The sequence below is a fragment of the Bufo gargarizans genome, chromosome 3 (genome assembly GCF_014858855.1).
Source record: "Bufo gargarizans isolate SCDJY-AF-19 chromosome 3, ASM1485885v1, whole genome shotgun sequence".
NCBI classification, from domain to species: Eukaryota; Metazoa; Chordata; class Amphibia; order Anura; family Bufonidae; genus Bufo; species Bufo gargarizans.
Window position 1 is genome coordinate 498,140,431 of NC_058082.1, and position 14,145 is coordinate 498,154,575.

At 44.8% G+C, this 14,145-nt stretch overlaps 1 protein-coding gene across 1 annotated transcript in view; it reads right to left on the minus strand.

Moving 5' to 3' along the window:
• Positions 1-2,220: 2,220 nt before the first annotated feature.
• The window catches only part of TLCD2 (TLC domain containing 2), a 46,960-nt gene continuing 35,035 nt past the window's right edge, over positions 2,221-14,145 (minus strand). Inside the window, exon 4 of the mRNA XM_044287182.1 lies at positions 2,221-3,938. Within this exon, the coding sequence (XP_044143117.1) occupies positions 3,561-3,938 (378 nt within the window). The 3' untranslated portion in view covers positions 2,221-3,560. The remainder of the gene's footprint in view (positions 3,939-14,145) is intronic.

Consider the following 14,145-nt stretch of genomic DNA (forward strand, 5'->3'; position numbering starts at 1 on the left):
GAACAGCGGGAGCATGGAGATCGAAGTGAAGACACAATAAATGACATTTTTTAGAATCCTGCACAACCCTTTAAGGGGACCCATCACCAGTTTTATGATGTCCCATCTGAGAGCAACATAAACTGGTCACATGGACCAGGATTAAAACATTGGGTCATTGAAATGATCCAGTTGTTTTACTAAAATCGGGTGCTGGAGTCCACTCAATACACAGTGTGTGCCAGGGTGTCCTCATACTCACTGAAGGTGGTGACCCAGTGTTTTTCTCAGTCACCAGTTTCTCAGATAGGGCAGCATAAAACTGGTAAGAGATGCACTTGTCTGCACTGGTATTTATGCAGGAGGTCAAAAATAGCCAGTTTTTATGAAACTGCAGTTCCAAAATGGAATAAAAGGATAAGCTCTTCTAGGACTATTTTACAAATCTTACACTTTATATACTACTAGAATGGGTGATAGAAAAAGGGTGAGAGTTACCCAGCTTCTACACTGGTTTTCTGGCGTAGAAAAGGTTTTGTAGCATTTTTACTGCCTGGTCCTGCCAAAGTGCAGAGGGCGCGGCCGTTGCAGAGAGAGCAGTCTCTAGGTGTAATAGCACCGCCCCCGTTGCTCCTACAGGCTCATTTGGATATATTACAACTTCAATTTCCTCAGCAATGCGGGCACATATGAAACATATACAGATGCCTTCAGCTGCCAAGAGCACATGTAACAGGTCAGCCAGTTTCATAGGTACAAATCTCTTGACAGATGCCCTTTAAGTGCAACAGAGGAGAAGACCTGACCAGAACCCCACTGCAAACGTTTCATCAAGGTTGAATTGGGACAAAGTACAAATATCAATTGCAGCTACATATAAATACTAGAAGGGGAAATGCTCTAAATGAGAACAAGGGTGGTACTTTTCGTATAAATAATTTACATGCTCATCAAAAGTGCAGAATAAAATATTAATGGCATCAATTGCAAAAATAAAACAGTGCATACAAATCAACCTCACTACTAAGTAATAGACAGGCAGACGTCAGACTGAAACTGCTTAAATGGAGTAGGGGGGCTAGTAGTGTACACTAAGATGTAAAATCTTGGCGTCTGCCCCAGTCCTGTCATTTTATAGTGCTGGCCTCTGGTTCTTCTTAAAAGGGACTGTCTGGGATCAACAAGAATAACAGGGCAGTGGTTGGCTTTTCTTACCTATGAAATCCCCTACTATTCCAGCTCTGCTGCTCCGGTGTTCCTATTGTGTCTATTGTGTGGCAGGACCAGTACTTTATTTAATTCCATACAAATTCTCACCATTGCCCCATGATGTCTATAGCTCCATGGGGTTTATAGATGGATCTAGCCATTCACTGCACGTCTTCAGCAGGTGCATTTTACTTGATATATCCCATGTTCACAGTGATCGGACTACTTGCTGGAACAGAAGGATATTTGATTCCATCTTGGAAATAAAAGCTAACGCCCTCTCTAGCAATATATGCAACTGACGTACACTATCCATATAGAATTAGCTCTTTGAGTGGAACTTCAGCTTATTATGTTGTAGGCAAATATTCACAGAGGAAAGCATCTACGACATGAGGCCAGCGGTCTTTGGCTGCCTCATCACTGGGAAAAACAAAAATTGCAAAAAGCACAACACACGGCAAGGCAAAACTTGCGAGGTAGCCAAGTGATGGGGAAGAACACACCTTTGGCCTGTACACTGGCAAATACTGTCATCTTGTAATTTTACTACAACCTAAACTATGTAAGACTCGGATCTGGTAGAGGCTCAAGTCCATAGCACCATTGAGAGGTAGATTTCAAGTGATGTGTAGTAAAAACCTTACAGCTGAGATGATGAAAACTAAGTACAACCAACATAAAAGGGAGTCACTGATGGTTGTAAGTAGGGATGAGCAAATTTCATATTTTGAAATTCGAGTTCGGGGTGTGGTATAATCTGAATTGTGTTATGGATTTCGTTACCATGGACCATAACGCAATTCCATAACAGAATGCCTTTAGAGGCATTCCATTATTTATTCAGTCATAATAGAAGTCTATGGCCTGCATAACGGATCACACTAGCGTTTTTTTGCGGATCCGTCATGGATCTGCAAAAACGCTACCGTTACAATAATACAACCGCATGTATCTTCTTCTATAGCCATGACGGATCCGTCTTGAACACTATTGAAAGTCAATGGGGGGACGGATCAGTTTTCTATTGTGCCAGAGAAAACGGATCCGTCCCAATTGACCTACATTGTGTGCCAGGATGGATCCGTTTGGCTCCGCTTCGTCACGATGGGCCATAAATATCAGAAGCCTTGAAAATCCCTTGATGGTGGCCTCCATCATCAAGGGACACACATAAGAGATGAGCGAAGCGAGCTTCGGATCCAAGATCTGAAGTCAGTTTGCTCCAAAATTTGTTTTAATGCTGTACGGAGATCCATCTCGCAAGACTTCAGCATTTTATTAAACTTGAAAACCATTTTAAAACGGGTATCCGAAGTAGGCTTCGGTACCGAAGCTAACCTCAGAATCAAGTTTTTAAATGGTTTTCAAGTTAAAAATTAAAATCCCGGGACTTCGGCGATAACTCCCTTCTCCTCGCTGGAGCGCATACATTTTAATGCTGTACGGAGACGGAGCGAAAAAACTTCAGATTTTGGATCAGAAGCTCGGTTCATTAATCCCTAACACATATTCATAGTAATAAAGTTTTTGGATGTGACCATTCAGCCTTTTGAAACCTTACCTGGAAGGCATTGTCTGAAATTAGAAAAACAGGTCTATTTTAGCCAGAAACGCCACTACCTTTTGTCCATGGTCTGTGTCTATTCTTCTAGCTAAGTGAATGGAGTTGAGTTGCAATACCAAACACAACCTATACAAAGAATAGGGCTGTTTCTGGAAATATAAAATAGACCTATTTTTTCTAATCGCCTTTAATATTTTATCTGGTGGCAATGCAGGGTTACTGCAACTTGGCTCCCACTTAAGTGAATGGGATCCAAGCTGCAGTGATTATCTGGTGACATCACTGAGACCCTCCGACCTCCAAACTATATACCATAGACAGATATAACTCGTTTGGAATGAACTTACATGAATAGTTCAGTTTTCCTTTGAATATTTGCTGTGTTCAGCAATACCAATGCTTCAATTTTTTAGAAAAATATCATGATTTTCGTCCACGACATACATTTTTTTATGAAAATCCAGAAAAAGTGAGGCTGTCTGGTCGGTGTAGATGAACCGATACCTAAGTGCATGAGCTATTAGTAGCAAGGAACTGGAGAATGGATGAACATGATGGCTGATGGCGTCTAAAGGGTTCAAGAAGTGGCATCCCTTTAGACCAGACTGTCGGTAAATGTATGACGCACCTGGCAATCTTTCTTTTGGTCTTCTCACTAGAGTAGTAGACATGTCATCTGACAGATTCAGAGAAGGTAATACTCCAGTATTGGGTTCTTGTGAATATCACAAACAGAACTACAAATAATGGGCACAATATTATGGCCCAAAAGCCTGCCTGAATCTTCAGAATGAAGCTCTACTTGTTATTTATCCTTTTCGTTTGGCATATCTCGGGCTGACTTAAGGAAATCGCTTCTCAAGAGTCGGTAGAAAAGCACTATATTCATCACAGTCATTATGGCCATCCCAACACTGCCAATTGTGTAGGTGAGCAGAGGAATGTTCTCTCGGTTTATCACCAGCCACCTTGTCATCCAAGCCAACGTGCTGATCCGGAAGATGACATATGTCCCCAGGTTCAGTAGGCTGTTCAGCCTATACACGGTGGTTTTTACTAGGTTGGCCATGAGCAGTATTTGTCTCAGATGCAGGAAGATGGAGTTAATTTCCACGAGCAGGGCCACCACTGAAAATCCCACATACCGATGGAGGAGCACAGATATGCCAAAGCAAGTGATAACCTAAAAGAAAGGGGAAACATCTGGTAAGAGAAAGTCACATATTGCAGCTTCAAAGGAAAACAGACAACTCAGTTTTGGCTCCTAAACCACCCACATCTGCATATACAGCAACAAAATGATAGTCGTTCCTCAATACTTATTTTTCCAATAAATATGTGATACTGTTGCAATTTGTTTCCCAGGTGTTCCTGTTGTTAAAGAGGTGGCCTGTGTCGGTTGCCATCCTAATGTGTCTCTGGCATGCCCTGTGTTACCCACTCCTGCATTCCGGCAGCAAGGACCCATTAGTCTTTTCATCCCCCTTCACATCAGGCCTTGCTGCCGGAGTAGCTACCTCCTTCACCTTGCAGGCCACAAGCATGCATTCTGCAGACAATGCCTCTTGCTGGTTGTAGAGTGTGCGCACTCCCCATGACTCTTTAAATGCCAGCACACACAAACCTTATAATCCCCTGCGAGTGGCTGCTTATCCAGGGTAACTTCAGGCACCTTTCACTGTGGGAGGGTGCCTGAGCAATAGGTTCCAGTTTGCTAGTGCCTGCTAAGCTGTACTGCTTTACATTAATTTGCCCTTGTACCAACTACTGCCTGCTTCCTGGATTTTGATTCCTTGCTGCCTGTTCTGTGTCTGACTCCTGTGTGAGCTCCATATTGACCTCTCTATGTTTCGTACCAGCCTCTCTTGACCCCCGGGAGTCAGCAGTCACTTGAACAAAGACTACTCCGGGAGTGGCCTAGTGCTTCCCCTGAAGCAGAGTCGAGATCCCTCTATAAGGGTGAATACCAGGTAGGCCACTTAGATAACGCTCCAAGCCAAATCTGTCCAAGTGACAGTGGGTGCATACCTGCTGCGTAGCACCTGCCTTGTACATAAATTGGGCAACGTGTATTCCGGTTGTATCCTCCTCAGTTAAAATCCAGCATATTCACGAGTTAGGGGAGCAACTACACCATAGCAGATTGATTGCCGTTCTGCTCAGATCTGCTTACAGAATTGAGCACATTGGCAGAGATCACTGTTTTTCGCTGCCTGTACAATGTAACAACCCTGTATAACAGCTTGTCCTCACGGCTACTCTGCATGCTTCTGTCTAGTGAGATTTCAGGTGCAACCAGCGAGAAGTTAGAGAGGGCAAAGATGTCAGTAAAGAGCCTGAAAGCAGGACCGAGACTAAAAGGAAGACCCTGCTGATGAGGACCACCCTAGTTATATATGTTTGAACGCAATTCACAAAGGTCTTGCCCTCTGTTAGTTTACACCTTAAATTGGAAGAAGAGAAACATTTTATTAGCTACTTAGCCAAACAAAGTCCTGTTAATATTAAACTGAAGCTGACCTGTGATTATCAGAGCTGGTCTCTGTTATGGCTTTATCTTTCAGCCTGTATAGTATACAGTAGGAAACATTCAACTACCTGACAACTATCAGCAAGCAGGTTAGCTGTCTCTGATATGGTTCAAGGCAACACAGGGCAACTCACCTTAAACAGGGGACAGACTACTGATCAATAATGCTTAACCCCTTGAATACCAAAAGTTTTTTGCGTTTTCATTTTGTCTTCCCAGAGCCATAACTTTTTTATTTTTCTATTCACATAGCTGTATAAGGGCTTGTTTTTTGTGGGAGAAGTTTTACTTTCTAATGCTACCATATAATATGACATAGAATGTAGTGGGAAGCAGGAAAAATTCCAAAAGGGGTGGACTTGGAGAAAAAAATAAATGCAATTCAGCCACAGTTTTACAGGTTTTATCTCTACGGCGTTCCCTATGTGGTGAAACTGAACCTGTGTCCACTCATCAGAGCGCCAAGGCCTCTTAAAAAAACAGCTGATTAGCAAAAGGTGCTGGGAGTCGGACGCTGCCAATCAGACATTGATGACTTGAGGATAGGCCATCAATATCAAAGTCTCTGAAAACCCCCTTTAAATATTCTCTCTCTCTCTCACACACACAAATTTTACTTGCAGAAACACCATTGGGGTCATTTATTAAGGCCTCTTTCAAACGGGCGTCATATTTTTGGCCCGGATAAGAGGCGTGTGCGTTGCGGGAAAACGCGTGATTTTTCTGCGCAAGTGCAAAACATTGTCATGCGTTTTGCACTCGCGTGAGAAAAATTGCGCATGTTTGGTACCCAAACCCGAACTTCTTCACAGAAGTTCGGGCTTGGGATTGATGTTCTGAAGACTGTATTATTTTCCTTTATAACATAGTTATAAGGGAAAATAATAGCATTCTGAATACATAATGCATAGTATAGTGCTGGAGGGGTTAAATTTTTATTTTTTTTTAAAGTTAACTAACCTTCTCCTCTTGATCACGTAGTTCCCGGTCTCTGTACTTCTTGAATGAGCTGCGGGCTAAATGACCTGTGGTGATGTCAGATCACATGCTCCAATCACATGGTCCAATCACATGGAGCATGTGATCTGACGTCATCAAAGGTCCTTTACCTGTATTTAATGCTCACCACAAGTCCTGCTCAACAAAGGAGACAGAAGGAGATGACGGGCTTCGCGATCAAGTGGACTAAGGTGAGTTAAATAATATATATTATTATTTTTTTAACCCCTCCAGCACTATTATACTTTGCATTCTGTATTCAGAATGCTATTATTTTCCCTTATAACCATGTTATAAGGGAAAATAATACAGTGAATTGACTGTCACCTAGCAACCATGCGTGAAAATCGCACCGCATCCGCACTTGCTTGCGGATGCTATGCGATTTTAACGCACCCCAATAACTTCTATGGGGCCTGCGTCGCGTGAAAATCGCACAACATAGAGCATGCTGCGATTTTCGCTCAACGCACAAGTGATGCGTGAAAATTAACGCTCATGTGCACAGCCCCATAGAAATGAATGGGTCAGGATTCAGTGCGGGTGCAATGCATTCACCGCACGCATCGCACCCGCACGGAAAACTCGCCCGTGTGAAAGGGGCCTAAGACCTGCATTTTAGATGCTGGTCTTAATAATCCCTATATCTGGTGGTGGATCCGCAGAAGTTATGAAGTGGCCTCATCAGATGAAAATTTTGGTTTCTTTACCAGATACCTGTGACAACCTACCAGGACTTTACCGGGTCACTCCCAGCCCATCTAGCTGCTGTCTGAGCTGTACATGGCGGTCGCTCTGGATATTAGCTGGTGGTCATAATAAGGTGACTCAAAGGTGTAACAATCAGCACTGTATTTGTCAGTACAATGATCCCTCAGGATACAATATTTTCAACATACAATATCTCAGACTCAGATCCAACCAATCAAGGCCACTTCCCTGATAAATAGCTGGATTAGCAGCTATTCCTGACTGTTATATGCAAGGACTTGTTTTATCTGTCTTCGTTATCTACTTACTTTTCTTAAATCTTAATTTTCTCTCATCTTAAATGACATTTTGGGGCTTTGGAACCAATTACTCAGTTACAATGGTTTCGACATACAATGGTCCTCCTGCAACCAATTAATATTGTAACTCGAGGGACCATTGTATTTATTTTGTGCAACTTTTACCTCATCTCAGATGCTTTGGAGCACAGTCATATAAAGACTCATAGTGAGAGGGGTTACAAAGTGTGCCCTGATTTCCACAGCTGAAACATGTATCCACTCCAGAGATGTAATTACTAAAATGTCCACCGGAGGGGGCTAAACGTGCTTTCCTTAGAACAGGGATGCTCAACCTGCGGCCCTCCAGCTGTTGTAAAACTAAAACTTCCACCATGCTCTTCTCTAGGCTGATAGCGGTAGGCTGGCCGGGAATTATGGGAGTTTTGCAACAGCTGGAGGGCCGCAGATTGAGCATGCCTACCTTAGAAGATCTCAATGAACCAAGAACATTGAACGGGACACACAACAAATGTTACAGAGGCAGATAATATTCCAAGAAGTAGGTAATGGAAACCCAGGGCCACATTACAAATCTGTGTTGTACAAATCCATATTAGAGCACCTGTACTTCCATCATGTGCCTGAAACTTTAGGGTCCATTCACACATCCGCAATTTTATTCCGCATTTTGCGGAACGGAATTGCAGACCCATACATTTCTATAGGGCCGCACAACGTGCGGCCCCGATCCGGAATTGCGGACCCGCACTTCCAGTTCCGCAATTCTGATCCTGAAAAAAAATTTGAACAAGTCCTATTCTTAGCGGACAAGAATAGGCCTATTCTCTTAGTGCCGGCAATGCGCAGTCCGCAAAATGCAGAACGCACATTGCCGCTATCAGTGTTTTGCGGATCTGCGGAGCCGCAAAACACACACGGATGCGTGAATGGACCCTAATACAGGAGGGTTTTTTTGTTGCTGAAGGACTCCATAAAGCCTCAGTAACACGTGTTTTGGTCAGCGATTTCCATCAAAACCAGACATAAGGTACAAGGGATCAGCACCTGTTCTGTGTTTAGAGCCACACCTGGTTTTAGCTCAAAATCACTCTCTAAACAATGATGTGTGCATGAGGCATTAGGGCATATAACCAAAAATAAAAAGAACAGTTTGCAAATCCTCTCTCAGCTGAGCATTGGTCCCTCGGAGTAAAAATTGTTCACCAGTAATTGTGAGCTCTGGGGGTAATTAGCATAACCTCTTCCAATCTAATGGCAGGTAGTAGCACTATACTAATGTGGAGGGGGCCTCGCCTGCAGCTGCGCAGGTTGTGCATATGGTAAGTCAGTCCCGCCTATTAAATGTTTTTATAAATATATACATACGTACACACACAGACAAAATAACGCACCCATATCGAAATGTTGGATTGCTGCAAAAATCGGCATGCATTTATATCTCAGGTAGATATGTACATGATTACAGGTGTGGTCTGATTGCACACTGGTTCTTGCCACAAAAATGCATGAAAGTGCTTCCCCTAGTGCCCTATAAAAATGCTCTCAGAGGCCACTTTTGGCTAGTGTACCTCTTGGTGAAAGGCCGTTGACGGTTAGACATGCCTCTACAATGCACTCAACATTTTGCCCAGTTGACAGACTTTGGGAGGGAACACATCACTGGACAGAGAAGCAGGATGGTCATTTCGATGAACTGCCCTGCATCTAGGCCAGTGATGGCTAACCTTGGCACTCCAGCTGTGGTGAAACTACGACTCCCAGCATGCTCCATTTATTTCTATTAGGGATGTCCCGATACCATTTTTTTTAAGACCGAGTACGAGTACCGATACTTTTATTTAAAGGGTTTCTACCACTTCGGTTGCACATATTTAGCTGTCAGACACTAGCGATCCGCTAGTGTCTGCTCTGCCCAACCATCCTAATATAATTGCTTTTGGGGCAGCCGTTTTGCTAAAAAAAGAACTTTTATTAATATGCTAATAAGCCTCTAGGTGCTATGGGGGCCTGTATTCGGCGCATGCGCAGAATACATACGCTCACAAGGAGGATCGCATTCAGGAGGAGATGGGCGGGCTGGAGGGACGCGCTGGGCGGCGGCAGTTTCTGAAGGTAGACGGAGCCTCTAGGTGCTAATGACGCCCCCATAGCACCTAGAGGCTCATTAGCATATTAATAAGTTTTTTTTAGCAAAACGGCTGCCCCAAAAGCAATTATATTAGGATGGTTGGGCAGAGCAGACACTAGCGGATTGCTAGTGTCTGACAGCTAAATATGTGCAACCGAAGTGGTAGAAACCCTTTAAGTACTCACCGATGCCAATTATAACAATTAAATAAATAACACATTTATTTTGTGACCACTGACCAACCAAAAGTCCAAAAAACAGCCCCCAGCCTCTCATCAGCACCCCAGCCTCTCCCTCTTATCAGCCCCCTCTGGTAACTCAATCCCCCCCCCCCTAGTATTAGTGGCCACAGGGTCCCCCTCCTCCCCCCCCCCCCCATCATTGGTGGCAGTGCGCCCCCCTCCCTCCCCAGTATTAATCATTGGTGGCATTGGCCACAGGGTCCCCAGGTATGCCTCAAAGCTACTTGAACAACATGTCCATTCAGAACTGTCCTCCCACCTCTCCTCCTGCTCCCTCTTTAACCGCCTACAATCTGGCTTCCGACCCCACCACTCGACAGAGACTGCCCTTACCAAAGTCACCAATGACCTACTGACAGCCAAAACCAAGAAACAATACTCTGTCCTCCTTCTCCTTGACCTGTCCTCTGCCTTTGACGCTGTTGACCACTCCCTTCTGTTGCAAACTCTCACATCTCTTGGCATCACTGACCTGGCCCTCTCCTGGATTACATCATACCTCACAGACCAGATGTTTAGCGTCTCCCACTCCCGCACCACCCTCCTCGTCTCGATCCCTCTCTGTTGGTGTCCCGCAAGGCTCTGTCCTAGGACCCCTGCTCTTCTCTATCTACACTTTTGGCCTGGGACAGCTCATAGAGTCCCATGGCTTTCAGTATCACTCCTATGCTGACGACACACAAATCTACCTCTCTGGTCCAGACATCACCACCTTACTATCAAGAATCCCACAATGTCTATCTTCTATATCATCCTTCTTCGCCTCTCGCTTTCTTAAACTTAACATGGATAAGACAGAATTCATAATCTTTCCCCCATCTTGTTCAACCCCCCCCCCCCCCCCCAACAGACCTATCTATCATGATCAATGGCTGCACACTCTCCCCAGTCAACAAAGCCAGCTGCCTTGGATTCTGCCCTTTCCTTCCGACCGCATATCCAAGCCCTTTCCACCACCTGCCGCCTCCAACTCAAAAACATCTCCCGCATCCGTGCTTTCCTTAACTTTGAATCTGCAAAAATACTTGTACATGCTCTCATTATCTCCCGCCTAGACTACTGCAACATTCTCCTCTGTGGCCTTCCATCTAGCACTCTGGCACCCCTCCAATCTATCCTCAACTCTGCTGCCCGACTAATCCACCTCTCACCCCATTACTCATCTGCTTCTCCCCTTTGCCAATCCCTTCACTGGCTCCCCATTGCCCAACAAATTCACTTCAAAGTACTAACAAATACATACAAGGCCGTCCATAACCTGTCCCCTCCCTACATCTCTGAGCTACTTTCCCGATACACCCCCACACGCACTCTCCGATCCTCACAAGACCTCCTCTCCTCTTATTGCCTTTTCCCACAATCGACTCCAAGATTTCTCCCGTGCATCCCCCATACTCGAACTCGCTACCCCAACATATCAGACTCTCACCTACAGTGGAATCCTTTAAAAGAAACCTGAAAACCCACCTCTTCAGACAAGCCTACAACCAGTGACCATGCTGCCTCTATACCGCCATGACCAACTTAACCCGCACCTACTGTGTCCTTCTCCCATACCATGTAGATTGTAAGCCCTCATGGGCAGGGCCCTCTCTCCTTCTGTACCAGTTTGTAACTCATCTTGTTTATGATGAGTGCAATTGTCTGTATTATGTATGTGCACCCCTTATTATATGTACAGCGCTATGGAATGAATGGTGCTTTAATAATAAAATTATATATATATGGACCTAACTAATTTCTCACATTTAGTTCCCATAAAGTGAATATCTGATTTTTTGGGGGTACCTTGGTTCATGTTTGTATGCAACAGGTCCATGTTACCAGCAGTTCTATTTTTCATTGGTGTAAAGGATCTGCCCAGTCACCTCCCTACTTTCCCCACTGTCCCCTTCTATATCCCACTCCATCTACCCCCTTATTAATATGATTTCCCCCCCCAGATCCAGTTCTCCACAAACACAAACCCTTCCTTCCTGCCTGCACCAGCTTCTGAGCCACTTGATTAACTCCCTAAGTTCCCGCTGTCTCTCTGGTGGCACTGGTAGCATTTCTGAAAACACTACCTTGGAGGTCCCGGACTTGAGCTTCTCTCCTAGTTCCCTAAAATCAATCAGTTTTAAAAGGACCTTCCATCCCCCCTGACTTTGTCATTGGTACCAATATGGACCATGACTGCCGGGTCGTCCCCAGCCCCACCCAGCAATCTGTCTATCTGATCAGCAATATGCCAAACCAGAGCACCTAGAAGACAACACCCTGTTCGGTAGTTTCAGTGACAGATGACCCTGTCTGTCCACCTAGTTAGAGAGCCCCCTACCACCAGCATCTGTCTGACTTTTGCTGGACTCCTCTTCCCTTTCTTCTCCTACAGCAGTCATACTTCTGGCTGCTAGGAGAAATGCCCTGCTGCAGTGTTGCTAGCCCTGGGCTTTCATCCCTAATATCAACCAAACAGGAATATTTACTAGGTCGTTGCAGCTCAGGACTAGCCTCACTGGCACATTTCCCTCTACCCCTTCTTGTACCATTAACCCAACTACTGACCCCGTAGTCCAAATCTTGCCCTCCTCCACCCACCTCCTTTTAACTGACCCTGGCCAGTGCTTGGACAATGAGGTCCAAGCCTTTCTCCAGGTTTGCAATGCTCCTGCGGATTGCCAGCTGCGCATTTAGATCCAAGACAAATACGAGCAGTGAGACTATGGAGCTCTCTGTTTGAGAAGGTGGTGATGTTGAACTCACTAAAAGAGTTCGAGAGGGGCCTGGATGTATATCTATAATATTACAGGCTATAGCTACTAGAGATGGGTCGTTGATCCAGGGAGTATTCAGATTGCCTGATTGGAGTCGGGAAGGAATTTTTTTCCCCTAAAATGAGGTGGTTTCTTTTGGCGTTCATCTAGATCAACTTGTAGGATAACAGGCTGAACTGAATGGACAGATGTATTTTCAGCCTTACAAACTATGGGGAACATTCATCATTAAGACCGGCATTTTAGACGCCAGTCTTAATAGAGCCCCATCGCTGGGGTTGGATCCAACGCGTATGCTGTGTCACTGCTAAATGAAAGCCGGAATTAGACTTACCGGTAATTCAGTTTCCACGAGATCACCACGACGGCTACGAGGAGATTGACCCCTGACCTTTGTAGGGGCAGAACAGAGAGAGGGTTTAAATCCCCCCCTCCCACCACCAACACCAGTGTGTCCAAAAAGTGGCGAGAACAAAAAAACATAACAAATCAAGAGGGTATTACTTCATAACCTCCCAAGGAAATTTAATAGGGGGTAGGGAAAATATGTGCCGCCGTGGTGATCTCGTGGAAACTGTATTACCGGTAAGTCTAATTCCAGCTTTCCACCTCATCACCACGACGGCTACTAGGAGATATAAAAAATTATAGCCATGGGGGGGGGACCGCCTGAAGGACCTTACGTCCAAAAGACAGGCCTGAACTGGATAGGTCTAACCTATAGTGCTTAGTGAAGGTGTGAATGCTAGACCAGGTAGCAGCTTTACAGATATCATCAAGGGAAGCTCCTGCCCGCTCGGCTTGGGAGGAGGACATAGCTCGGGTAGAGTGGGCTCTCAGATTTGTGGGGCAAGGAAGGCCCTGAGACTCATAGGAAATGGAATCCCTGATCCACCGAGCTAAGGAGGACCTGAAAGCTATTAAACCCTTATTCTTACCTGAGAATAGGACAAATAGGTTATTGGATTTACGGAAATCTTTAGATACCTCGAGATATCGCAGGACTGAGCGTCTCGCATCCAGAGAATGGAAGCTAGACTCCCTATCATTAGAGGGATTACTGCAAAAGGAAGGTAATACTATCTCCTGGTTACGGTGGAAATCAGATACTACCTTCGGTAAAAACCCTGGATCTAATTTAAGGACAATTCGATAATCGGTGATATGGAGATAGGGTTCCTGAATGGATAGAGCTTGAATCTCGCCTAACCTTCTTGCGGACGTGATGGCCACCAAAAAAGCTGTTTTTAGAAAAAGATGTTTGGTAGAACAACTAGCTAAGGGCTCGAACGGGGCGAGGGTCAAGCCTGTGAGCACCATATTGAGGTCCCAATTGGGGATCCTGGTTTTCAGAGAGGGATGAAGTCGAGAAGCAGCTCTCATAAATCTTCTGATCCAGCGATGATTGGCTAGATCTTGATTTAAAAAAAAAAAAAAAAAAAAAAAAAAAAAAAAACCCACAGGCTAGGGCCGAGACTTGTACCTTCAAGGCTTTCAGGTTTATAAAAATTGTACGGAAAGACCACTCTTTCTTCTCTACTAGAAAAAGATTTGAATAGAAGCCCTGACCTAGTTGAGAAGGAGGGACCCGTACTATCACATCCATAGCTAGAAGGCTCTGGATTCCCTGCAGAATTTTCATGCGTATACTGGAGGAGCTTGGATTCGCGACGATGAAGCGGTTTGGGGGAGATGAGGAAAGTTCGATTCGGTAACCGAATT